The sequence below is a fragment of the Nyctereutes procyonoides genome, unplaced genomic scaffold (assembly GCF_905146905.1).
Source record: "Nyctereutes procyonoides isolate TBG_1078 unplaced genomic scaffold, NYPRO_anot_genome, whole genome shotgun sequence".
Classification (NCBI taxonomy): Eukaryota; Metazoa; Chordata; class Mammalia; order Carnivora; family Canidae; genus Nyctereutes; species Nyctereutes procyonoides.
The window spans coordinates 41,420,000-41,446,573 of record NW_026575125.1 but is presented as its reverse complement, the minus strand read 5'-3'; the positions used below and the strand labels follow the sequence as shown (position 1 = coordinate 41,446,573).

The window sequence follows — 26,574 nt, the reverse complement described above, 5'->3', positions numbered from 1 at the left end:
GCAAAGAAAAGCTTGACGTGCTTAGGTTTTGAGCATTTGAAAGAAAAACTTGCCTTTACACACAAAACACACAAAGTATGTGAGAAGACATCACTGGCATGAGTGGGGGCTCTCGGCCCTATAGGCAGGCATAGCATTTGAGGGATTTGGTATCTGTGTTCTCCTTCAGGCTCAGCCAAGACTTGCTGGGTATGATGCTATTATTTGAAAATGTAACATGGGAAATAAATTCATTAACTTGAGTGCATACAAATAAATAAAAGTTTATACATTTAAATAAAGACTCAGGAACATTTCTAACTACAGAATAGCCGATCTTGAGCAGAGGACTTCAGCGACCCGCCACCTGATGCCTCTATTAGACGAGGTAATAGACATAGTGTTTTGTCAATATCTGCTTGGATCCTAGTTATGGATGGCAGGTTGCAAACTGGAGTTACCAAAGCTGAGTTTCCGAGAATCTGTCTCCGTTTAAAAAAAAATTTTAATGCTCACAATCATTCCCATTACTGGGAATCAAACCCAAATCTCCCGTGCGAAAAATCAAAATCCATGGCGACAGTTCCCGGGATGTACTCTCCTTTTTACAAACCAGAACCAGAACCAATTCTTGCCCGTCTGCTTCCGAAGCTCTGACTTTTAAATACTGAACGCTTCTCTCTCCCCCCTCCACTTGTGCGCCCCGCCTCCCCCAGGAACCCGCCAAATCCCATTAAGGCCCGCCCCCGCGAGCCACGCTCAGTCCCCACAGGCTCCGCGCTGCCCTGTTCCCACGCCGCGCGGCCAGGAGTACACTCTGTGGATTCCCTAAAGCCCCGCCCTCCTCTCCTCCGCTTCGCCCCTTTCCAGCCCTTCAGAACCGCCTTTCCCACCCGGCTATTCGGTTGGCCCGCGCCCTTGTAGTACGTCATTCACCCGCGCCACCCGGAAGCCATGGTTTATAGCAACCGTTCTTATTGCCGGCGGCTCTAAGGTGAGGGCCGCGTTTGGGTGTCCCTGGGTGGCAGAGTCCCAGAGTTGGGAGGGGCAGAAGGCGGAACCCCCGGCCGGAGGCGAACGAGCCCACTCCCGCTGTTGAGGGGGTGCAGATGTACTGTGCCTGAGGCCAAACTGTGTGGTCAACGTGGTCTGCTCCGCTCCCCATTCCTCAGGAGCCCATCATGGCGACGCCCCCTAAACGGCGGGCGGTGGAAGTCACGGGGGAGAAAGTGCTGCGCTATGAGGCCTTCATCTGTGACGTGCTACAGCAGGACCTGCGGTGAGTGGCAGCGTGGAGGGCCGGACGTGTGGAAGGTTCCACGTGGGGGGGCGGGGCGTCCAAAGTCAGGGTCTAGCCTTCTGATTGGTGGGGGAGGCATTTGGAGTCCAGCCCCGTGCGCGGATCCGGCGAGGAGGAGCGACATCCGGGGTGCTACTGGGCTGGGATGTGGCGGTTCTTGTAGAGGGTGTGTCCGCGCCTGTCTGGCCTCCCATCTCACTTAGCCTTGGAGCTAGATTCTAAAGCGGGAGTTCTTAGGTTCGAATCCTTGGCTTGGCCCCTTCGCCATCTGTGTGAAGACGTTGTACCCTGCCTCGCCTTTGTGTGCCTCAGTTTTCTTATCTGTGAAATGGGGAAGTTCATGGAACCTTCCTCATGGGGTGGTTTTGAGTTTTTAATGTATTCCCCCCTTGTAAAGGATTTAATGTGACTACTAGGGGCTCTATGAGTATTAAAAATTGTTACTATCACTATTAATCTGAGCAGGAAGTAGAGTATTCAGAAGCAGAATAATGAACATCCTGAAAGGGATGGAAGATTTTTCTAGGGTGAGAATGGGACACTTTTTTTTTTTGAGAATGGGACATCCTGATTGGACGGAATGTGATAATAGTACTAATAAATAATAGCTAATACATATATAGAGCTTAGTTTTTGGTTAGGCGCGATTGTAAGTGCTTTGTAGTAAACAGTTCTCTTTTAATGACTTTGTGAGGTAATACTTGTCCCTTTTTTAAGGGATAGGGATCCCTTAAAAAAAGATAGGGAAATTGACTCCTAAAGAGAAAATGAGTCCTAAAGAATTTGCTGAAGTCACACAACTAGTAAAAAGGAGAGCCTAGATTCAAACCCAAGCAGTCTGACTCACAATTCAAATCAACTTCTGCACTAAAATGCTTCTTTAAGGCATGGTGACATGAGGGTCTCAGTCATAATATGAGGTATTCTGACAGGTCCAGGGCTTCCTGTTGGTCACCATTTTCCTCTTGTCCCATCAGAAAAGTGCTGGACCATCGCGACAAGGTATATGAGCAGCTGGCCAAATACCTTCAACTGAGAAATGTCATTGAGCGACTTCAGGTAAAAACAGCCAAGGTTAGGGACCATTTTGATGTGTTTGGGCAAGGGAGGGGGATGGGAGGAGAGACCCCAGACCAAAACCTGTCAGCTGACCTGAAAGGTGACCACTGACCCCTACCTCTTTTTCCCTGGCCCCACAGGAAGCTAACCCCTCGGAGTTATATATGCAGGTGGATTTGGGCTGTAACTTCTTCGTTGACACAGTTGTGTGAGTGTCTACCTGCCCCTCTGAGCCCACAGGGCTCAGCTTCCCCCTTCCTTCATGCAACAAATATTTTTTTGAGTATTTGCTATGTACCAGACACTGTGCTAGGTGCCGGGGATGTGACAGTGAATCGAATAGGACAAAACCCCTGCCCTCTCAGAGCTTCTAATTTGGGGAAGGTGGGAGGAGTGGAGTAAAAAAAAATTGCCAATAAACTGTATAGTATGCTAAACAGTAATAAAGACTTCCCCCACTTCCTCTAACCATTGTTTCCTCAGCCCAGACACTTCACGAATCTATGTTGCCCTCGGATATGGTTTTTTCCTGGAGTTGACACTGGCAGAAGCTCTCAAGTTCATTGATCGTAAGAGCAATCTCCTCACAGAGTAAGTCCATTCTATGAAGTGTCTAAAATACCACCATTTGCAACACCCTTTTCCCTTTCCCCATGGCTCTCTGAGATGATAGATACTTAAGGGCCCATTTCTCCTCCTCCCCAGGGCTAGGGCTGAGGAAAGTAGAGATGCAAAGCTCAGCCCCAAGAATAGCACATAGGAAGCACTCAATAAATGGTCTTGGTATTGTTCATTCACACACACATTTGTTGGCTGTTCTATGCCAGGTTCTGTACTTGGCAGTAGAGAGGCCGCAGTGAACGAGACAGAAGGGTTCCTTGAGGGCCTAATTTTGACCAGATCCAGGAGGTTTTGCCCTATAAATCAATAACAGTAAAACAAGTTACCTCCGATTTCACCTCCTCCTAATTTTCTTGCTCCTTCACTGTGCTCTCACCACACTGATCTTCCTGGGCTTCTTGAAACACCCTCAGAGTGATCCCACCTTAGGGTAACTGTGCTCTCTGCCTATAACATGCCTGGGTACATGCATAGCTTCCTTTTTCCTAACTCAGTTTAAGTCTTTTTTTCATAGTTTTTTTAAAGATTTATTTATTTATTCATGATAGACACAGAGAGAGAGAGGCAGAAACATAGGAGGAGGCAGAAGCAGGCTCCATGCAGGAGACCGACGCGGGACTCGATCCCGGGACTCCAGGATCGCGCCCTGGGTGGAAGGCAAGCGCTAAACCGCTGAGCTACCCAGGGATCCCCAGTTTAAGTCTTTTTTTAAAAAAAATTTCAATTTGCCAACATATAGTATATAGTTTAAGTCTTTCTTAAATGTCACCTCCTCAACGAGGCTGTCTGTAACCTAACTTTAAAATTGCAACCCCTGGGGGCACCTGAGTGGCTCAGTTGGTTGAGCATCTGACTCTTGGTTTTAGCTCAAGTCATGATCTTGGGGTCGTGGGATCCAGCCCCATGTCAGGCTCTGCGCTCAGCAGTGAGTCTGCTGGGGATTCTCTCCCTCTGCCCTTCCCCAGGCATGTGCTTGTGCTCTCTTTCTGTCTCTCTCTCTCAAATGGGTAAAATCTTTTTTAAAAAATTGCAGCCCCTGGCACTCCTCATTCCCCTCCCTTGTTCTACTTATGACCTCTTAATGTTTGCTGTGAAATTTACTTCTTTCTAAAATTCCTTGCCTTCACCCATTAGGATGTAAGCTTTACAAAGGGAGATATTGGGATGCCTGGGTGGCTCAGTGGTTGAGCATCTGCCTTTGCCTCCAGAGTTGCTGGATTGAATCCCACATCAGGCTCCTTCATGGAAGCCTGCTTCTCCTCCCTCTGCCTGTATTTCTGCCTCTCTCTGTGTCTCTCATGAATAAATAAATAAAATCTTTAAAAAAACAAAAACAAAGGGAGATATTTTGTCTATATTCGCAAGTGACCAGAATAGTACATAGCATATAGTAGGTACTCTGTTTGTTGAATGAATTTAAAAGGGTATCCTAGGAACAGATTGAGGGGGGATTGAAGCACATCTCTGGTGGTGGAGAGGAAGGTAATGTAGGGAGAAAGTATGGGCTGCTCCAGTTGAGTTTAAGGCTTTGTGCAGGGAAGGGAAATTGGGAGTGTGGATGAGAGGTTTGAAATGTAGCCAGGAAAGGCCTTCCGGGGAAGTGACATTTGAGTCTCTTGGTTGAGTGAACAAGCCATTGGGGCTTTGTGGGGAGAGCATTACAGGCAAGGGGACCACTGTGAGTGCCGTGTTAGCAGAATTGCCAAGATTGGCAAACATGCCACGAGAGGGGATACCAAGCAAAACACTTAGATTAATACCATCTTACAAGAGTGAATACCACTGATCTAAAATGCCTTCTAGGTTCTGTTTATGCCTACATTCATTTATTCCAGAGTTGCTTCTCTTCTGGTTTTAGTAATTCTTCTCTTTTCAAACCTTTCTAAGGTTTCCAAGTGTTAGTAGACCCAAAAGAGCCTCAGATCTGCTGAAATTTCTTTTTTAAGATTTTATTTACTTATTTGAGAGACACAGAGTGAGAGAGAGAATGAGCCGGGTGAGGGGCAGAAGGAGAAGCAGACTCCACTGAGCGGGGAGCCTGATGTGGGACTGGATCCTGGAACTCCAGGATCATGACCTGAGCTGAAGGCAGACACTCAAGTGACTGAGCCACCCAGGCGCCCTCTGCCGAGATTTCTAAATCTTGGTGATCAGACCAATTAGTGAAGGGGTCAAGGGGCCTGCTTTCATGGGCCAACACAGTTCTGAACTAGTGGTCATTCAGACCACATCCATTTTTTTTTATAACAGAGCTTTCCTTGTTATGTCACAGAATTCCTGAGCCTTTCAGATAGAGATTTTCATTTTTTGAGACTTGATATCTCTCCCCAAAAATGTATTTAAATTGTCAGTGCCTTCCCACTTGTCTGGTCTTTTTGATATATTGACTTGGTTTATTGGAATGAGAAATGTGATTGGATCCCTTATTACTTTATTATCATTAGGAGGGCTTCCTAGAAGTTTAATCATCCTAGGAGATGAAGATTTGAGTCTGAGTAGCTCACTCTCCTCTTTAAAATATTTTGTTATTTGGGACACACCTTGAACTAACTTTCTTTCGGGTTATTTTATGCAACCAAAAGGACTGTCAGCCATTCTTTCTTTTAGCACATTTCTTTGGGGGAGTGGGAGTATCAGATCTGTGTGTATATTCTTTCCTGATTATATAGAAAGGAGTACACATCCACAGACATGTAACTCTAGAAGAGACAGAATAGGGGCACCTGTCTGGCTCAGTAGCTGGAGTGTGTGACTCTATCTTAGGGTTGTGGGTTCAAGCCCTACATTTGGTGTAAAGATTGCTTAAAAATAAAATCTTTTTTTAAAAGGAGAGAGAACAGACAGTAACCATTTGAGTATTTATACTGCTTTACCTATTAAATCAGTAGCAAAAAATGAAGCATCTCCTGTGTGTTACAACTAGCATTTGGTGGACTTTGTATTTTTCTCCTTTTTTATTTTTTTAATTTTTTTAAAATTTATTTATGATAGTTACAGAGAGAGAGAGAGAGATGCAGAGACATAGGCAGAGGGAGAAGCAGGCTCCATGCACCGGGAGCCTGATGTGGGATTCGATCCCAGGTCTCCAGGATCGCGCCCCGGGCCAAAGGCAGGCGCCAAACCACTGCGCCACCCAGGGATCCCTTTTTCTCCTTTTTAAAAAGTGTTGCAACTCATAGCCTTTCCTAGACTAAGCTTGTACCATTAACTAATTTTGTTCTCTTTATTGATGTTCAGATTGTCCTTAGAAGTCAATCAGGTTCATTACTCTGTTCTTTGAATTACTACCCCAGATATTCTTGAAAGCATCCCTGTTCTCGGGCAACAGTGCCATGCTTCATTGATTTCTTGTCTTTAAACATAGACTCAAACCATCTCCTGAGGACTTCAGGTTCCTTTGAATGGAGTAGTCTATTCAGTTATTTATTCAGCATATGTTGGTGCCTACTATGTGCTGCATACTGTTTGGTTCCTGGGGATACAGCAGGGAACAAAGCAGATCAGTCTGTGTTCTCCGCCCTTACATAGCTTACATTCTAGTCAGGGGAGTCAGACAATAAAAAAAGAAGTAAATGATGTAGTAGGTCACAGGTTGGCAGTGCTACAGAGAACAGCCCGGAATGGAGAGGAGAAACATTCCCCGGAAAAAATTTTTTATGACTTTGTATGATGACAAATGGTAATTAGTTTTACTGTGGTGATCGTTTGACAGTGCATCCAAATATCTGATCATTATATTATACCCCTGAAACTAAGGTTACATGTTAATTATACTTTAGTAATTAAAAAAAGGAGGAGTGCCTGGATGGCTCAGTTGGTCAAGCTGCCAACTCTTCTGCTCAGCTCTTGATCTAGGCTCAGGGTCCTGGGATCAAGCCCCATGTTGGGCTGGGGGGGGTCTGTGCTCAGCGGGGAGTCTGCTTGAGGTTTCTCTGTCCCTTTCTGTCACTACCCTCTCTCTCTCAAATAAATAAATCTTTAAAAAAAATTTAAATAGGAAAAGAAACATTGCCTAGGATGGAGCAGTTGCAATTTTAAACAGAATGCTTGATTGGCTGTAGGGTGTGAAAGTTTTGGGCTGAACAACTGGAAGGATGGAGTTGCCATTATCTGAGAGGGAGAAGATAGAGGAGGAGCAGATTTGCAGAGGAGGACCAGGAGTTCAACCTAGGACCAGTTAAGTATGAGGTGCTTATTAAACAGTGAAGTGGAGTTTTTGAAGATAGAGTTAAAACTCCCAAGGCTGGAGAAGGGTCTGAACTGAAAATATAAATCTGGAAGATACCAATATCTTGGTATTCAAGATACGGGTTCATAGTGCTGTATTTTTTTCCATTTTAACATTCTATGTTGTTACCTTCTACTCTCCTTACCATATCTAATTTGCCTTCTACTTGAACAGATAGCTGAGCACAACAATGTCTGCCTCCCTTAGGACAGTATCAAGACCCTGTGTAAACTAGCCCCTTCCTACCTCTGGGACCTTTTCTTGGACCACTTTCCTTCCACCAGTCACTTAATTCCTAACACCCTGACTTCCTGACTGGTCCTCCAAAAGCTCCTTCCTGCCTTGTAGCCTTTTTGGGGAAAAGACCCTCCTACTGTTTAACTCTTACTCATTCTTCATTCCTCAGAAGGGCCTTCCTTAGCCCTTTGTATCAATTAGGATTCTGTTGGCTGAGTCTGATCCCAATCAGCTTAGAAGATAGAAGGAATTGGGGTGCCTGGGTGGCTCAGTCAGTTCAGCGTCTGGCTTCAGCTCAGGTCATGATCCCAGGTTCCTGGAATTGAGCCTGCTTCTCCCTCTCCTTGCTGCTCCCCCTGCTTGTGTTCTCTCTCTCTCTTTCTGTCAAATAAATAAATAAAATCTTTTAAAAAAAGAAGATATAAGGAATTGACCGGTATATGTAACTCAGCAGTCAAGGGCCAGAGTGGTTTGAGGCAACTCCACCTTTCCAGTTGCTTAGGCCTTGGCATCTTCCTTAAGTCCTCTCTCTCACAGCTGACATTCAACCATTTGGTAAATCCTGTTGACTCTACCTTCAAAATATATTACAAATGCAGTCACTAATCATCACCTCAGCTGCTGACACTGCAGTCTAAGTCTCCATTCTTTCACCTGGGCTATTACAGTAGCTTTCCCACTGGACTTCCTGCTTCCACACTAGCTCTCCTTATCCTCAGTCCTCCACACAGCAACCAGATGAATCCTCTTAAACCCTGGTCAGTGGGGCACCTAGGTGGCTTGGTCAGTTAAACAGTTAAGGGTCCAATTTCAGCTCAAGTCATGATCTCAGCAACCCGGGATTGAGCCCCATATCAGGGGTTATACCCTTAGTAGGGAGTCTGCTTCTCCCTCTCCCTGTAGCCGGACAGGAGCCCTCCCTCTGCTCATGCACACACATGTGCTCTCTGTCTCTCTCTCAAAGAAAATATTTTTTAAAAAACCCTTGTCATTTCACATTCCTTTTCTGATCAGAAGCCTCCCTTGGCTCCAATCTCACGTAGAGTAAACGTCAAGAGTCCTCACCATGGCCTTGTGAGTTTTACATGATCTGCCTCCCCACCTTATCTCTCTGACCTCACCTTCTACAGTTTCCCCTTCCCTTATTCTTCTTCAGCCATGCCAGCCACTTTGCTGTGCTTCAAACATGCCAGGTACACTCCTACCTCATCATTTTTCAATGTGTTGGGCCTTGTGTCTGGAACATTCATCTTCCATCTATCCTCATGATCATCTTCTTTAACTCTTTATGCAAATGCTTCTCGCACAGCCATTTGTAAGTGCTCTCATTAGAATTGCAGCCCCCACTCCTGCACTCATCCTCTCTTATCATTTAACTTTTTCATTTTACTTATAACCCTCTGAAATACTCTATATGTTATTCCATAATTTGTCCCTCTTAACGAGAACTTGAGCTCCATAAGGCTGAGATTTTTGTCTGTTGTGTTTGCTGTTATCTCCCAGTACCTAAAATTGCCTGGCATAGAGTAGGGATTCAATAAATTTCTTTGAATCAGTGCAGCCCAGATGGTGGCCAGGCATCTCTGCATAGGAGCAGGTCAAGTAGTAACATGTCCTACCACCTGCCATGTGGAAATCATCCAGGACATAGGCAGTTCTTGAAGTGATGAGGAAAAATCATCTTCATGAGCCTAAGTGGGGCCCACTTGGCCCTTTCTTGTTTCTTTTCTCCAGGCTCAGCGACAGTCTCACCAAGGACTCCATGAATATCAAGGCCCATATCCACATGTTGCTAGAGGTGAGAGCACCTCACCCCATTCCCAGACTCTGTCTCCAAATGTATTCAGGGTGGTGTGACCCGACGAAGGGAGAGAGCCAGGGATGGGAAGGACCATCTTCCTCTCTAAGCAGGAACCAGGCTGGCTCTGAGGGAGGGGAGGTCAGAGCAAGCCTGGGCTGAGGCCTAGACAATCTCTGTTCAATCTCTTCTATCCTCTTTTTCAGGGGCTTAGAGAACTACAAGGCCTGCAGAATTTCCCGGAGACACCTCACTATTGACTTCTTCCCGCCTCCGTAGACATTAAAGAGCCTGAATGCCTTTGAGTCACATGGCCCTTCTTTCCCCACCTCAACCCTTTGCTGTTTGCTAAGGTGCCCTGTTTCTAAAGCACGAAGTTACCAGGAACCCCAGAGAGCCAGTCTCTATGTGGAACCTTTAAAGGACCCCTGAAGTCCCGCCTCCAGCCTGTTGCCTGGCAGCATTTGCCACTTGACTTTCTGCTCTGCCCTCTTTTCTGTCGCCTTGGCAACCTGGGCCTCCCACCTGACCCTTCTATCTTCCTGGACGTAACTGTCTTAATCATAGAGAATGGGCTGATTCAGGGTGGAGGTTTGTTCCCAAGACAGTCAGCCTTTCATTCCTGGCCCTAAAGTTTGCCCCTCTCCCCCACCCTAATCATTACTGGGGTACCTTAGATTACACCCACGCCCGTCTTGTTCCAACCTTGGCCTCACCCGGCTTCTAACTAATTTCAGCTTCCACCAATGGGCGCAGAGCCTGATCCCGCCCTCCCCGGGCCGGCCCCTATTTTAGGTTGAGTCTAGTTTCCGCCAATCATTGCAGAGCCAGGTTCTGCCCCCTTATAACTGGCTGAGGCTCAACGCTGACCTCCTCTTAGGCTTTAGTTTCCGCCACTCAACGCTCCTTTGCGTGCCTGGCCGCTGTCCAACCCTATCTCTGCTGTCCTAAACTCGTCTTTTCTACCCAATCACGAAGGAGTTATCCTCCCACCTACGCACAGTCCTGGCCCGACCCCCTCCCAGCCTGCCGCTACGCCCACTTCCATATAAGTCCCGCTTCCGCTGGGCAGCGTGGAGTGCAGCACCGCCCAGTTGGTGTTTTGGCAGCTGTCTGGAGTCCCTAGTCCGCCAATCAGTAGAAAGCAGAGTCCATCCGCCCCTATCCTCGGAGGCCGTCTTCCATGCGGGCCAATTATTATCAGGCAGGCGCCCCCAGAATCTTGTCAATCGCCCACAGGCTGTCAGCCTTGGGCCAATCAGCGTGAAGCGCCAGCGGGGCCCAGCACGCCCCCTCGGAACCCAGGCGGCTATCTGCGTTCCATCAGTTCTCTTCGGGCCAATCATGGCCTAGCTCTGCGGGGCAGGGCCCGCCTCCCCAACCCTGGAAGCCGCGCGGTCGAGCCAAGGCGCTGTGTCCAATCAACCAGCCGCGGAATGCTCGGCTCCTCCTCCAGAGGCCCACGTGAGCCGTGAGGAAACGCAGGGGCGGCTTCTAGGTGCTGCCGCCACCGCCGCCGCCGCCGCCGCCGCCGCTGCCGCTGCCGCCACCTCGGAGCCCGGGCCTGGGGGGCGGTGGGGCTGCGCATGGAGCCCCCGCCCCCCGGAGCTGCCAATACTGCCACTGCGCTACACACAGGTGAGCCCGGGGCCTGGAGGGTGGAGGGCCCGTCCGTGACCCCACGTATCCTTCCCGCCCCCGCGCGAGGGATGTGGCTTGGCCCATGGCCTGCTGGTGTTCAACTGCCCACCGCCACCGCCACGGCTAGTGGACCTGCCTGTGGTATTGTCCCCTCCCTTCGCCCCTTGTAGTCGATCTGACCGTGGCTTGACCCCCCTTCCTGTTTTATAATGGATCGGTCCGCGTGCTTATAGTTCTCCCCACCCCACCTTACAGTGGACTCGTCCGTGGTCCTGCCCCGCCCCCACCCCCACTTAGAGGGGAGCTGCCTCGGGCATTGTCCCTCCTTGACAGAAGGTGCATCTGACTGTTTATTTTCTCCTGTCCTCAACTTTCAAGGGCCCCGTCTGTGGCCTTGTAGTTCTGTTCCTTGTAGTGAATCAGTCCATGGCGTGGTGCACCCCCCCGCACCCCCTTTAACAGTGAGTTAATCTGTGAAGTTGTATTCCTGCCTCCTCCAGTCCCCCAGTGCATCAGTCCCATGGTTTTATCTTTTACAGTGTATCGGTCTGAATTCTAGTATCCACATCCCTTGTCGTTATCAGCCCATTGCCCTAGCCTCTTTTTTTTTTTTTTCCAGACTGTTTCTCCAGCCCTTGGGCTTCTCTCTTCCTTTTAATAGTGGGTCAGTTTCGTGTTTTTGAACTCCCCATTTTCAGTAGCTCATTCCATGGCCTTGTTCCCTTCTCCTTTTAATCAGCCCGTGTGATGGCATTTCACCCCATCTACTCTTGTGCAGCGTGCCTTTCTGCTCCCCTTGCCCCCCATAAAGAAGATGAGCCTTTGCACTCCCCTCCACCCCCGCCTTTGCAGTGGATCTGTTCATTGGCCTTCCTGTTCCCCATGTGCTTGCATCCAGGCACACACCCCCATACCCTCCCCTGAGTCCAGTGCTTTGTAATCCCTTCTCCAGGAGGGTGCTTTTATTTTGTCCCTCCTTTCCTTGTGGTGGATCAGTCCATGGCCTTCCCTGCTCCCTCTCTTCTTAATGGTGGATCATTCTGTGTGCTTGTTGAACCTGGCTCTTTTTTACTCTAGAACACACCCCCCTCGTACACATCATTAATCCCTAAGACATTCTGCCTCACTGCAATAAATGGATGCATTCAAGATAGCGATAATGCCATTAGGAGCTAACGTTTATTGAGCACCTACTAGGTACCTGGCAAAGTGCTTTATATCCGTGACCTCATTTCGTCCTCACCACAATCCTTTGAGACAGGTACTCAGGAAAGTTCGGCACAAGGGGCTCGATACGTTATTCAGAGGTAAGTACCCAGTTAGGTTGCCCCTCAGAACACAGAATAATTTTTGAGGATCCCCTCTCTCACTTCATCCTATGCCACATGAGACCCCACTCCTTAAAAAACAAAGCACCTCCTGTCTCCAAGCTTTTGTTTTTGCTAGTTTCCCCCCGCCTGCAGAGCTGTCTCTATTCCACACCTTTTCTCAGCACCCATCCACCCGCAATCGCAGCAGCCATATGATCTGAGTGATTTAACCACTTTCTCTCCACACCTGCTTCCTCATTTGTAAAATGGAGGCATCAAAACCAGAATCCCCTCCAGTGTGAACATACCTGAGAGTTAATAAGACAAGTAACCTCTCTGGCTGCACCTCCTGCACCTTGTCCCTCTGACTCTGTTCCAGCCATACAAAGCTCCTCACTCATCCTCAAATCAAACACACCAGATACAGCCCAGCCTGAGGGCCTGTGCATTGGCTATATTTTCTGCCTGGAATAACGTCGTTCCCCTGATCTGTATGTGAGTCCTTTCAGAGTTCTATCCAAATGTCAGCCTGCCCCTGATCATCTGAACCTACATACTTAACAGGACTCAGGTTCCTTCTCTGCGGTAGTGGTCCCCTTTGCCCTTCATCACTATCAGACACACTGTGTAGTTTACCAGTTCACTGTCTCTCCTCATTAGAACAGTCAGTCCAATGAGGGTTTAGTTTTTTTGTCTGCTTATTTACTGGTGGGTAAATATACTTAGTATATACTAGGTGCTCAATAAGAATTTGTTGCATGCATGAAGGTGAAAAATATTATTTCAGACAAATCAGGGTGCAAGGGGAGGGAAGGGTTGGAGATGAAGAGGGTATACGAAAGCTAGCTAAAGAAGCTAGTTGGGACTGTTCATTCAGTAAACATTTAGCACCTACTGAGTACCAGGCACTCTTCTAGGTGCTGGGGATATGGGAAGGAACAGAACAGGCAGAAATCCCTGCCCTTGTGGAGCAGATGTTTGCTAAAAGTGGGGGAGACGGACTATATAAATAAAACAGTAAGTAAAATTAGATAGTATGTTAGGCGCTAAGGAGGAAAGTGAAGTCGGGAAGACAGGGAGAGTACGGGAGTGATTGAAATCTTGGGCACTGGGCAGGCCTCTACTTAGAAGGTGACCCTTGAGTTAAGGCCTGAAGGAGATCAGGGAGGAAGACAAAATATCTAGGGGAAGAGTGTTCTGGGGGTGGAAGGAACAGCCAGTGCAAAGGCCCTGAGGTGGGACTGTGCCTAGTGCATTCAAGAAATGTGAAGGAGGCCAGTGTGGCTGGAGCAGAGCAGAGGGCGGGAGGGAGACAGGCAGGCAGGCAGGCAGGCAAGCAGGAGGCAAGGTCAGAGCGGTGATGGGAGCCAGATGGTATAGGCCGTGGTGATACATAAGGTTGGAGGCTGGTGGGAGGGTGAAGGCTGATAGACAAGCTAAGAGCTAACTAACATTTGTCGAGTGCCTACCACATGCCAGAGATACTTTTCTAAGTCCTCTACATGTATTGACACTAAATCCTCACAAAAGCCTTTAAGACTAGTATATTTTGAAGATATTTTACAGATGCAGAAACAGACCCAGAGAGGTTGAGTAACTTGCTCAAGGTTGCACAGCTAGAACAAGGCAGAGGAGTGGGAGACCAAAGGCCCAGAGAGAACAGATCTGCAAGAGCAGACAGTTTATTCAGCACATTGGATCACACAGAGGAAGGATTCATTCTGTCTGGAAGATAGCAGAATTTGATGATTAAAGAGTTTATCGGGCATGAGAAAGGGGAAGGGCACGTACATAGCCTCAGAGGTGGGAAATGGGTGAGCTCACCATGCCTGTGATGTAGAGTGCCAAGCTCATGGCCACCTTAGAGTCGTTGTACACAATGTCCACAGATGTCCACATGGCTAGCTACCTCCCATCCTCCCCGTTTCTGCTCACGTGTCTCTTCTCAGGGAACCCTCCCCACTCACCCTCTAGGGTCTTCCCTCTCTGTCTCTCTTGATAGAGAGCTGGTATTGTAAAGTGCTAGGATCTCTACCTGCAGCCAGACTGCCCAGCTTTGAACCCCAGTTCTGCCAACTTCCAGCTGCATGACTTTGGGCAAATGACTAAACTCTATGCCTCTATTTCCTCATCTAGAAAATGGGAGGATCATAATCCCACCCCACAGTGTGACTGTGATGGTTGCATGAGTTAAATGTTCAAAACGATGTGTGACACACAGGAAAATAGTTGTATGACTGTTCTTAAAACCACTGTTGTTACTCACAGCATACATACAGGTGTCTAACAGGCCTCTGAGACAATCTCCAAAATTGACCTCCTGACCTTGCCTCAAAATCAGCTCTCCTGTGGTGCTCCCGGTTCCGTGGGTCCTGGCTCCATCCTTCCAGGCGACCAGGTCACAAACCTAGACTCACCCTTGCTGTTGTCTCTCACTTCCCTTCCCTGCCTCATACTTTGTCAGCAAACACTGCTCACTCTGTGTTCATATTTCATCCAGAAGTCAGCCATTCCCCCAGCAGTTCCACTGCAAGTCTCACCTGGACTGTCACAGTAGCCTCTTCAGCCCCTACACTCGGTTCTCCTCATAACAGCCAGAAGGATCCTGTTAAAATGCAAGTCACGGCCTGGTCCCCCCCCCCCCCCCCGTTCATGACCCCCTTGTGGCTCTTCTCTCAGCCAGCATCAGAGTCCTTGCACAAGGGCCTGAGAAAGCCTCACTCAGTCTGGGCCCCACGGCCCTTCTCTTCTCACCTCCTGCTACTTTTTTGCACGCTTACTCCCTCCTCTCTGACCTTGCCCTGCTCCACTGTCTTCCTCTGACCTGCCCAGTGTGGTCTAGCCTCAGGGTCATTCACCCTGCCTGGATCCACCTGCTGCCCGCGTCATCACAGACCTGACTCTCTTGCCTCATTTAATTTAGGTGTTTGCTCAGATGTCACCTGTGCAGTGCCTAACCCTCCCCTGACTACCCTTTCAAAAATAACAACTCCTCCCCTGCTTCACTTTTTTCCATAGCTCTTCTCACCAGCTGACGTACTCTTTCACTCCTTTCTCTTCTTTTCTGACGGTCTTCCCCACTAAAACATGAATTCCCCAAGAGCAGGGATTTCTGTTTTGTTCACTGCTGTATCTCCAGGAGGCGCTCACAGGAGGCACTCAATAGGTGCTGACCCCACAGGAGGCGCTCAAAGATGCTCGCTAAATGAACGAGACAGAGAAGTAAACCCATCTGAGTAAGGCAGATTACTAGGACACTTATTAGGGGTCAGGTGGGAAATACAGTAATAACCAAAATACAAAACCCTGTGTGCTGTTGAGGCTTGGCGCAGCCGGTCAGATTTTCCCTTAATGGGTAGGTCCTGTTGCAGCCAAAAGAGGAACTAGTAAAATTGCCTGTCTTCACCACCAGGAGTCACACTGAACTCTTTGTGTGCTCTGAAACAAGCAGGTCTTTGAAGTAAACCCAGTGAAGTCTCTGATGACAGGACTCTCAAATGTGGACACTCCGTGGCTTTGTGACTTGCATAATAGCCCAAAATTGTGTCTGCTCAGCCAACTTCATTAAGCGCTCCGACACGAGAAAGGATCATATACTGTGTATTTCCTTACATATTAAAGAATGAAGCTACAAATAACAGAGAAAGGTTCTTTGAAACCTGGTTTGGAAGGTCTTATTCTTAATCCAACAGTCCCAGCCAGTGAACAGTTGACTGATGAAAGCTCATTCCTTCAGGAATAGGAAGCTTCGTGTTTACTTCCAATTCACCCTCAGCGAAGAGGGCAGTTATGGGAGGAGGGGGGGGCTGCAGTGAACAGGGAGGGTCCTGTTCTCTACAGGACATGCTGAGGGAGCAGCATGGAGGGCAGGTTTGCCTAATGGTTACATGCTTAGACGACGACGACTGGAATCTGACTGCATGGGTCTAAAGCCTGGCTGTGCCACTTACACTCTGTGGCCCATAGACGTCATCTGGACATTTTGTACCTCCGCTTCCTCCTCTGTAAATGAGTGATAATAAAGAGCACCTACTTTCCAGAGTTGTGATGAAAGATAAATGAGTCAGTACCTATAAAAATAGCAGTACAGATCTACATGCCCTCATCCAATACGCTTGGGGCCAGATGTGTTTCAGAATTTCAGATTTTTCAGATTTTAGAAAGGTGGCAAGGGGCACATACAAGATGTTACATAACCCCCTCAGTGGGCTCAGTAATCAGCCACATTCAGATTTCTGTAGCAGAATGTTTGAGCGATCATGCTAAGTGAGAATCAATAAAGACCAGGAAGGGCCTTGTTCATTTTACATCTGGATTTGCTGCCCAAAGGGTTATAAAGAAGGGGTTTTTTTTTGTTTGTTCAAAGATTTATTTATTTGAGAGCAAGAGCTGGTGTGTGCTCAGAGGAGAGGGGCAGAGAGAGAAGGAGAGAGAGAATCCCAAGCTGATGGGACACTGAGCACAGAGCCAGATGCAGAGACTCGATCCCACAACCCTAAAATCATGACCTGAGCCAGAATCCAAGAGTCAGACGCTTAACCGACTGCACCACCCAGGTGCCCCAAGTTTTGTTTTTAGCGCTTTGGGGATTTTGGAATAGCAGATAAGGAATTATGAACAAATTGGAAACTACATTAAAAGCTTCTCACACTCCAGGCACAATATATTCAATCTGTAAAATAACTCTATGAACTCGGTATTATTATTATCCCTATTTTACAGGTGAGTGTGTTATTATCCCTATTTTACAGATGGGAAAATTGAGGTAGAAAGATTTTAAAGAATATGCCTAGGGTCACACTGCTAATAAGTAGCAGAATCAGGATTCCAATCCTGGCAATCCAGCCCTAGAGCCTGAGCTATGGTCTGGTAGGCCATATTGTCTGATTTGAACAATGCCAGCCAAGTATTATGAGCTCAACAAATGTTAGTCTTTGCTGTTATCAAGAAGGAGAATACAGACAGTAAGAGGCCTGAGGAATGCAAAGCAGAGGGAGCAGGCACTAAGTTTCAGGAAGGCTTCAGAAAGGCAAGACTCCTGTGGCTGGAACTCAGATGATGGGGAAGACTTCTAGGTAGAAGAAGGGAGCCCCACAGAGTAAACAGCTTTTGCAATGTGCTAGCAGAAGGAACCTCCTAGAAAACTTCATGTCTGGTGTAACAGAGGATGCAAATGAAAACGTTCAGGTGAGGAGCACCATACTAGCTTTTTTTAAAAAAGATTTTATTTATTTATTCATGAGAGACAGAGAGAGGCAGAGACACAGGCAGAGGGAGACGCAGGCTCCATGTAGGGAGCCTGATGTGGGACTCAATCCTGGGACTCCAGGATCAGGCCCTGGCCTGAAGGCAGGTGCTAAACCGCTGAGCCACCCAGGGATCCCCACTATACTAGCTTTCAACTCCTGCTGTGACAAATGATCACAAGTCACAAGCTGCTTAAAACAACAATGCAAACTATTATCTTGGCACTCTGGAGGTCAGAAGTCCAACATAGCCTCACCAGGCTGCAACCTGGGTGTGGGCAGGGCTGTGTTTCTTCCTGGCGGCTCCAGGGAATGACCTGTTTCCTGCTCATTCGAGTTGCTGGCAGAATTCAGTTCCTTGAGGTTGTAGGATTAAGGTCTCTGTTTCCTGACTGTCAGCTGAGGGTCCTTCCCACATTTATGAGGCCAACCATATTCCTGGGCTGGAGCTCTGTTCTTCCAGCTTCAAAGCCAGTAATGGCAAATCAGGTCCCTCTCATGTTTTGAATCTCTCCTGCCTCTTCTGTCCTTGCATCTCTCTGAGCTCTCTTTCTGCCTCTTCCTTTTTTTTTTTTTTTAGTAAGTGTTTCTGCAATTAGATTCAGCTCACTCAAACAATCCAGAACAATCTCCCTGAGGTCCGTACAGTAATACCCCCTTATCCACAGCTTTGCTTTCCATGGTTTCAGTTACCCGTGGTCAAGGAGAAGATGATTCTCCTGACCTATCATCAGAAGGTCAGTGGTAGCTTAACACTGTGTTATAGTGCTTACGTCAGTACCTCACTTCATCTCATTATGTAGGTATTTAATCATCTCCCATCATCATAAGAAGAAGGGTGAGTACAGAACGATAAGATATTGAGAAAGAGAGCACATTCACATAACTTTTATCATGGTATATTGCCATAATTGTTCAGGTATTGTTAATCCCTTGTGCTTGATTTGTAAATTAAACTTATACATAAACTGTGTATATTTATAGGAAAAAACATAGTCTATGTAGGATTTAGTACTGTCCACAGTTTCAGGCATCCACTGAGGGTCTTGAAACGGATCCCCCTCAGATAAGAGGGAACTATTATAACTCTAAGTTCATCTGCAAAGTTCCTTTTGTCATGTACATAACACACTCATAAGTGCCAGAGATTAGGATATGGACATTTCTGAGAGGGCATTATTTTCCCTACCATAGTCTGCCCTCTGGCCCCCAAAGATGCATATTTGTCCCACATACAAAATACATTCACAATGTCCTCTTGTCTCCAAAAGTCTCCTACCATTCTGGTGAGTCTCTAAAGCCAGGCTGAGGGGCTTAGAATTTAGTCGGAAGGTGTTTAGGGAATGATGGTAGGCTTTGGGGACAGAGGTGGAGACAAGAAGGCAAGAAAGGAATCCTCCTCTTGCTGACCTCTGCCTCCTTCTGTGTTCTCAGCCTCTCAGCTCTGAGCTATCTGCCCTCCAGGTACCCCTGGGATGGCGTGAGCACTCCGCCAGTGATGGACCCCTCTGTGACGCTGTGGCAGTTTCTGCTGCAGCTGCTGAGAGAGCAAGGCAATGGCCACATCATCTCCTGGACCTCACGGGATGGCGGTGAGTTCAAGCTGGTGGATGCTGAGGAGGTGGCCCGGCTGTGGGGGCTGCGTAAGAACAAGACCAACATGAATTATGACAAGCTCAGCCGGGCCCTGCGGTACTACTATGACAAGGTAAGGCCTCTGAAACCAGGACTGGGAACCACCAACTTTTATGGCAGTTATTCCATTTTCTTGTCTTGTCATAGCTATAACTTTGAAAACAGAGTTTACTATTTTTTACCCTATCCTCTCGTACTATTAGACCAATGTTTGGGCACCTCAAACATTTATCTCAGGTATTTTCTTTGTCTTACTACTTTGGCTGAAACCTTCATAGTATTATTAATACTGACCCCTACTAACCCACTTTCTGAGGCCCTCAAAGTCATACTGTTCCACCACACCCCACACATTTCATTTTCTTATTCCTATAGCTAAAAATTACAAAAGCACCATTAATAATGACTCTTTCTCCTCCTGCCTTCTGTAACTGGACCAATCCTGGACTTCTTCAGTTATTTCATAACCTACTCTTATTCCAGAATATTCTTATTCCCAGCATTAGAATGTCTATTACAATATTGTACTAACCTTTTCTTACCTCATGCTGTGGGATCCAGAACACTTTTATCAATTATTTTCTTCTCTTATTCTTTTAGCTGAAACCTCCAAAACAATATGTACAGTGCAGGTCTATACCCTATTCTCATGCATTTTTAGAGCAATGCTGGTCCATCCCAGTGTGTATTTTTTTGAAGATTTTTAATTATTTATTCATGAGAGACACAGAGAGACAGAGACCTAGGCAGAAGGAGAAGCAATCTCCCTGTGGGGAGACCAATGTGGGACTTGATCCCAAGACCCTGGGATCATGCCCTGAGCTGGAGGCAGATGCTCAACCACTGAGCCACCCAGGCATCCCATCAGTGTGTATTATTTTATCATCTTACTCCTATAGCTAAAACTTTGAATTTTTCTCATCCTTTCAGACTCCCAGACCGGTGCTGGATTTCTCCTCCCTGACAACATACCAGCTATTTCATTTTCTTTCTTATCTGAAACTTCCAAAACATTAATGAATATCCCTTTTCATTCCTTTTCTGAAAAACACAAACCCACCCTGTGACATACCTGACCAGCATTAAGATGTCTTTAGGATACCCTAGTGCCCCCCAGATGCCTCTTGTCCCCCACAACAGCCCTAGACCTATGCTACACGCCATAAATTATAGCATTTATTTGATTCTCTGATTTCTCATATTTTATTCCTTTAGCTGAAACCTCCAAAACAATATTGAGGCTGCCTCATTCTGTGCTTTGAGACCACCGCAACATCCCTGGGACCCTCCAGACCTATCCTGTAATATTCCAAACATGTTCTGCGATCCACCCTGCCAGCCTCGAGATTCCCCCCAATATGTATGCCAGTACTTTAATGGCCTTATCTTAGTTGCTATCAGTCACTTCATTTTCTAATTGCCTTAGCCTAAACCCGTACCATAGTACTAAGAATGAGGCTCCTCAGTTACAACTAGAACAAGAAATAAACTATGACAACCAAAAAAAAAAAAAAAAGCCCCCAAACAAAAACAAAAACAAAAGAATGAGGCTTCTCAGCCTGTTCTCCCCCTAGTGACCTTGCCCTGTTCTACATCTAGACCAATAGCTTTAAATAATCCTCTGTGTTAATAATTCATCCCGGCATTCTTCAATCTTAATTTTGTCTCTTCCAATATTTACATCAGTTACTTCATTTTCTTGTCTTGCTGCATCAGCTACACTCCACAACTGCCCTGGCAACCACCCCCAAGGCCTGGGCCCAATTAGCCCACAGACACCCCTGGTTCCTGGAGCCAGGAAGAAAGCCTGCTCCTGCACTGACTCCTAGGTGGGCCCCACTATGGAGTGCGACCACAGGATGTGGGGGTGGGGGATTGGACAGATGGAGATGAAGAGCTATGAGGAGATGAGAGGGATGGATGGGGAGGAGCCACAGAATGGAGACCGGGCAAGGGGAAAAGGGCAGTAGGCTAAAAGAAGAGCTGTGGAAGGGAGAAGAGAGAAAGGAGAGAAACTGGGAAGAATACAGAGAGGGGAATCACAATGGGGAAGAGGAGTAGAAACAGAAGGAGAAGGGAGAAGTCCCCAGATTGGGAAAGACACCGGTAAGAAGTCAGCCGGGGTGGGGGATACCCAATCAAGAGCAGACAGAGGAGGAATAGCGTATATGTAAAAAGACAGGAGAGGGGAAAGAAGGACCCTAGGAGACACACCCCTCTGCCCCCTCATCCATATCCTCCCTCCACTCTGGTCCTCTCTTCTAAGGTCCTTTATCCTGTCTCCTCCCTTCCCAGAATATCATCCGCAAAGTGAGCGGCCAGAAATTTGTCTACAAGTTTGTATCCTACCCGGAAGTCGCGAGGTGCTCCACTGAGGACTGCCCACCACAGCCCGAGGTGTCTATCACCTCTACTGTGGCTAATGTGGCTCCCGCCACTGTACATGCTGTCCCCGGGGATCCTGCCTCGGGGAAATCGGGCCCACCCAAGGGTACAGGAATGGCAGGCCCCGGTGGCTTGGCGCGCAGCAGCCGCAATGAATACATGCGCTCAGGCCTCTATTCCACCTTCACCATCCAGTCCCTGCAGCCACAGCCACAGCCACCCCCTCATCCTCGGCCTGCCTCAGTGCTCCCCAACACCGGCCCTTCAGGAGCAGCAGTGCCCCCGTCTGGGAGCAGGAACACCAGTCCAAGCCCCTTGGAGGCCTGCCTGGAGGCGGAGGAGGCTGGCCTGCCTCTGCAGGTAAGGACTGGAGTATGGAAATTCAGTAAGAGAGTGGATGTACAGTTCCCAGATGAGGAGGGGTGCTGGTAGAAGGGACATAAACATCCTATTTAGATATAGTGGAAGGAGGGACACAGAGGTTCCTTGGGAGAGGGGGTTACCAAGGAGAGCCATACAAGTACTAAGCTAGGCAGGGTGCCCTGAATTTATTTGCTTAATGCATAGGTTCTCTCACCTTAGTGTCCATCAGAATCACCTGGGGGAGGGATCCCTGGGTGGTGCAGCGGTTTGGCGCCTGCCTTTGGCCCAGGGCGCGATCCTGGAGACCCGGGATCGAATCCCACGTCGGGCTCCCGGTGCATGGAGCCTGCTTCTCCCTCTGCCTGTGTCTCTGCCTCTCTCTCTCTCTCTCTGTATGACTATCGTAAAAAAAAAAAAAATTTAAAAAAAAATTTAAAAAAATAAAAAAAAAGAATCACCTGGGGGGCTTTTTATTTAAATGACAGATTTCTGGGGCCTGCCCCTCAAAGTTTCTCATTATATGGATCTGCGATGAGCACAAGAATTCGTTTGTATTTGTTTTTTAAGATTTTATTTATTCATGAGAGACAGAGACATAGGCAGAGAAAAGCAGGCTCCCTCTGTGCGAGACTCAATCCCTGGACTGGGGATCATGCCCTGAACCAAAGGCAGACACTCAACCACTGAGCCACCCAAGTGTCCCAAGAATTCGTTTTTTTTTTTTAAAAGAAGTTTCCAGATGAGGCACATGCTACTAAAGCAAATTTTTGAGAACCACTGCTTTCATGAATGAGGGCAGTATCTCCACGAGGCCCACCCTTAGGGGAAGCTCTGTCCCCAAAGAGAAGCTGCCAGAAGAAGCTTCACATCCTTGACAAAGCCCCACCTCCTGCTCTTGGACCTGCCTTGATGTGTAGTCATGCACCCCCCCCCCCAGAATACAAAGTCGTACTTTCCAAGACAAGTCCTTGGCTTCACTAACCCAGCAATCCTTACGCACCCCTCTGCCCGCCCCCCACTCCTCTTCCAGGTCATCCTGACCCCACCCGAGGCCCAGAACCCTAAATCAGAAGAGCTGAATGTGGAGCCTGGGTTGGGCAGGCCACTGCCCCCAGAAGTGAAAGTGGACGGGCCCAAGGAAGAGTTGGAAGCCGCAGTCGGTGGGGAGGCGGGGTTTGTGCAGGAAGCCGCTAAGGCCGGGCCGGAAGTCCCTCCTGCGGAGGGCGTGCCGACCCGGCTGCCCGCGGTCGTCATGGAGACTGCAGCGCAGGTGGGCGGCCTCGCGGCTTCCGCTGCTTCCAGCACAGAGATCGCCCAGCCTCAGAAGGGCCGGAAGCCCCGGGACCTGGAGCTCCCACTCAGCCCGAGCCTGCTGGGTGGGCCAGGACCCGAAAGGACTCCAGGATCAGGAACTGGCTCCGGGCTGCAGGCGCCGGGGCCAGCGCTGACCCCGTCCCTGCTACCTACGCACACATTGGTGAGTGCCTGTGAAGAGGTGGGGCGGGTGAGAAAGGAGCTAGACTGCAAGGGCCAGTGTGGCTATCCCTGAGTGAGCGGGAGGGTGGAGCCTTCGAGGGGGATTGGCTGGAGGGACGGGGCTTGATTAGCGAAGGGCGGGCTAGTCTCCCCTGCTGAAGGATGGGCTGGAATGAAGGACGGGTCTGGGGAGTTTTGTGGGCGGAGACCGCGAGGCTGGGGGCGGGAACTTTTCTGGGTTGGAGTGTGGCTTGGGGAACCTGCATGGGGCTTTTTGGTCTGGGGTTTTCTTAGCGGATTTCCTGGGAGGTGTATGGGTTGGGGGGATCTGAGTTGGAAGTTGATCCTAAGCTGATGGGATAGTGATTGTGAGGTTTAAAAGCGACATGTGGATGGGGTCTTATACGTGATCTCGCCCAATGAAGCTAGAGGTGGGCTCTCCGGAGTTGGGAGGGGCTGTCTGTGACATGGGAGAGGTGTCATGGGCTTGACCTTAGTAGTTAGGGTGTAAGCCTGTGCACTTTGGGAGGGTGATCTCAGATGTCTGAGCTGGAAATCTGGTGGGACAGGAGCCAAGGTCCTTCCATTTTCCCACACCTGCCCTCTACTCACTTGAGCTCCAACCATCTGTTCCCCCACAGACCCCGGTGCTGCTGACACCCAGCTCGCTGCCCCCCAGCATTCACTTCTGGAGCACCCTGAGTCCCATTGCACCCCGTAGTCCAGCCAAGCTCTCCTTCCAGGTAGGATCCCCTTCCCCCATATTGTACAGGGTGAGAGACCCTAGCATGGCCCCCATCCGTGATCTTTCCCTATTTCTGTCCCCAGTTTCCGTCCAGTGGCAGCGCCCAGGTGCACATCCCTTCCATCAGCGTGGATGGCCTCTCAACCCCCGTGGTGCTCTCCCCAGGGCCCCAGAAGCCATGACTACCACCACCACCACCACCCCCTTCTGGGGTCACTCCATCCATGGCCCTGAACTTCTCTCCAGCCAGCCGTCTCAAGGAGAAACATAGTTCAGCTGACAGACTTGTGCTCTAGCTGTGGTGGGGTAGGGATTCTAGGAAGGATCTCTCAATAACCCTTCCACAGGAAACATACAACTTCTCTCTTCTTGGTCAGTTCCTCAGTGGCCGCCCTTACACGTCTTCTACTGCATTGGTGGAGACGGTTTATTTATTTATTTTTTGAAGGCCACTGGGAGGAGCCTGGCCCAACCCTTCTGGGGGGGGTTGGTGAGGACATCTCCCCCATCTCCACATTTTCTCCCCAAGATGAGACAATCGGGGTCTGGCTTGAGAAGGACCTTTCTTTATTTATTTCTCAGCCTGTGCTTGGGAAGCTGAGGGAGCCCTGTCTCCATTTTGGGGTGTGGGTAGAAGAGATAGCTTGTTGTAGTTTATTATTCCTGGCCATACCCAAGGGTCCAGGAAGAAATTGTGCCGTTTAACGGTTTGGGAGCCTTGGCCAAGAAAGACACACTCTAGAAATAGGAATTTCCACCTCCCCAGCCTTCTCTCAGATACCACCATTTTGGCCAGGGAGGAATGCTCCTTTTGTTCTTCTCCCCCTGAGAAGCCATTCCTGTATCTGCCAAACTCCTGGAGTCCTGCCTGTTACCTCCCAATGGAGGGTTTTTTTGGGGAGTGGTCCCCGTCTGGGGGGCCCCTCCAGCCAGTACTCCAGGTCTCCTTGTCCCCTACCCCCTGCCATTTTGATAGTATAATCTATTTTTAAACAGGGCTTTTCAATAGGGGAGAGGGGAGCATCTCTTCCTATATCTGAGATGCGGTGGGTGGGAAGGAAGGGATTTGGGGGAGGAATCTTCCTGCCACTCCCAAGTGTTTATTTTTGATACCAAACGTGTATTTTCAGCTCCCTCCCTCCCAGCCCCCCAATTTCCTGCGGGCGGGTACAAAGGACCCTTTAAGTGTCCCTGGAGTTGGGAGGGAGGAATGGGGGACATAAAGCCTGTCCTATCTGAATTCCAGGCTGGAGAGGGTGGGTTCAAAGGACTCCTGGGCTCACCTCCTGTCAGCACCGGCCCAGCCCAGGCCTGGGGACCTGGGGGTTGGTGATTTGGGGGACGGTGCTACACCTGTCTCCACTGTTTGTTTTACTTCCCCAAAAATGGATCTTTTTTTTCTAAGAGTCCCAGAGAATGGGGAATTGTTCCTGTAAATATATATTTTTAAAGGTGATACTGGAGGCTGCTAGCCTTTTTTTCTTTCCTTGAAGCCATTGGGACTGACTGTGACAGGCATGACTTTATGTGGAAGGCAGTGAAGGTGTGAGATTGACTGCAAGAGACAGCGTGACAGTGTGTGCAGGAAATAGCTGGAGAGACTGCAGATTGTAACTAGGTGTGCAAAGAAGAGAAAAATGTGGAAAGCTGTGATCACGTATGTATGCGTGTGGAGCCGTGTGTGTGTGTGTGTGTGTGTGAGATAGAGTGTGGCCGCTGAAACCACAGACGATGTGTCCATGTCATCATAAGAAATTACAGCTGTGTGTCAGATCACTGTGAGACTCGCTGCGTACTAAGGCACCCTACAAGAGGCTGGAGGTATGTGTGAAGTCCTGTTAATGGCAACGGTAGTGGGAACTGTACCTCAGACACCACTGGATGGGCTGATGATGGTGAGCAGGACAGACCGAGTGACCAAAAGGACGCTTGAGCCTGCGTGAGCATGAGGAAGGTGTGGGGGAAGATGGTCAGGGACCGTGTGCAAGCAAGGAACTTCGCTGTAAATAAGCAGCCAACTGTGTTCTGAAGATGACCATGAGTGAAGCTCCATGCAAGGCAGCCTCACGGAAAAGAGTTGACTGTGTGAGAGAAAATGGCTGTGAGGCACAAGATTTGAGAACACGTGATCGTGCATGTGGACACTATTCATGTGAGACCAGCAAGGACTATGTCAGAAACTGAGAAAAATTGGCTCTGACTGGGGGAGTATGAGGCTGTAAGCTTGTGTGTGTGTGTGTGTGTGTGTGTGTGTGTGTGCGCGCGCGCCTCATTCACATGCATACATGTGTGTACCAGAGGCGAGTGGCAGATTGATTACAGTTACCACACCAGTCTAGGCCAGAGGCTCAGGGACTGAGACAGCACAAGGGAAAAGGATGGTGAGGACTGAACCAGTCTGGGAGAACACAGAGGTGTCTGGAGCAAGAGCCGAGAAGGCACGTGGCACCGTGTTGAGTGGAAACCAATGGCTAAGCAGCACATTAGTGGGTGTGTGGAACAGCTCATGAGGGACTTGAATCAGAGGCTCTCTGTGTGTGAAGAATTGGGA

General features: G+C 48.6%; 2 protein-coding genes across 5 annotated transcripts; both read left to right on the top strand.

Annotated features, from left to right (window-relative positions):
* Positions 1–889: 889 nt before the first annotated feature.
* Positions 890–9,527, top strand: UXT (ubiquitously expressed prefoldin like chaperone). Of its 2 annotated transcripts, XM_055337371.1 has the most exons (7): positions 890–973; positions 1,152–1,258; positions 2,257–2,353; positions 2,479–2,546; positions 2,822–2,929; positions 9,159–9,222; positions 9,429–9,527. In XM_055337371.1, exons 2-7 carry the CDS (start codon positions 1,161–1,163, stop codon positions 9,480–9,482), a joined length of 489 nt encoding a protein of 162 aa, XP_055193346.1. In that variant the 5' UTR covers positions 890–973; positions 1,152–1,160; the 3' UTR covers positions 9,483–9,527. The 2 variants fall into 2 exon arrangements, with proteins under 2 accessions (XP_055193346.1, XP_055193347.1); XM_055337372.1 differs by lacking the exon at positions 890–973 and having other exon boundaries at positions 980–1,258; positions 2,257–2,338.
* A 1,111-nt stretch (positions 9,528–10,638) lies between these two features.
* Positions 10,639–25,479, top strand: ELK1 (ETS transcription factor ELK1). 3 transcript variants are annotated; one of them, XM_055338511.1, is made up of 6 exons: positions 10,639–10,860; positions 18,884–19,127; positions 21,350–21,799; positions 22,833–23,279; positions 23,920–24,021; positions 24,107–25,479. In XM_055338511.1, the coding sequence occupies exons 2-6, from the start codon at positions 18,918–18,920 to the stop codon at positions 24,203–24,205; spliced, it is 1,308 nt and encodes a 435-aa protein (XP_055194486.1). In that variant the 5' UTR covers positions 10,639–10,860; positions 18,884–18,917; the 3' UTR covers positions 24,206–25,479. The 3 variants fall into 3 exon arrangements, with proteins under 3 accessions (XP_055194486.1, XP_055194485.1, XP_055194487.1); XM_055338510.1 differs by having other exon boundaries at positions 18,854–19,127; XM_055338512.1 differs by lacking the exon at positions 10,639–10,860 and having other exon boundaries at positions 14,845–19,127.
* The last annotated feature ends 1,095 nt before the right edge of the window (positions 25,480–26,574 follow it).

Bases quoted from the DNA above. Each gene is read 5' to 3' on its own strand.
- UXT (XM_055337371.1), top strand. From the start codon at position 1,161: ATGGCGACGCCCCCTAAACGGCGGGCGGTGGAAGTCACGGGGGAGAAA. The intron at 1,259-2,256 runs GTGAGTGGCAGC...TTGTCCCATCAG, and splicing joins GTGCTACAGCAGGACCTGCG to AAAAGTGCTGGACCATCGCG. The intron at 9,223-9,428 runs GTGAGAGCACCT...CCTCTTTTTCAG, and splicing joins ATATCCACATGTTGCTAGAG to GGGCTTAGAGAACTACAAGG.
- ELK1 (XM_055338511.1), top strand. From the start codon at position 18,918: ATGGACCCCTCTGTGACGCTGTGGCAGTTTCTGCTGCAGCTGCTGAGA. The intron at 21,800-22,832 runs GTAAGGACTGGA...CTCCTCTTCCAG, and splicing joins AGGCTGGCCTGCCTCTGCAG to GTCATCCTGACCCCACCCGA. The intron at 23,280-23,919 runs GTGAGTGCCTGT...GTTCCCCCACAG, and splicing joins TGCTACCTACGCACACATTG to ACCCCGGTGCTGCTGACACC.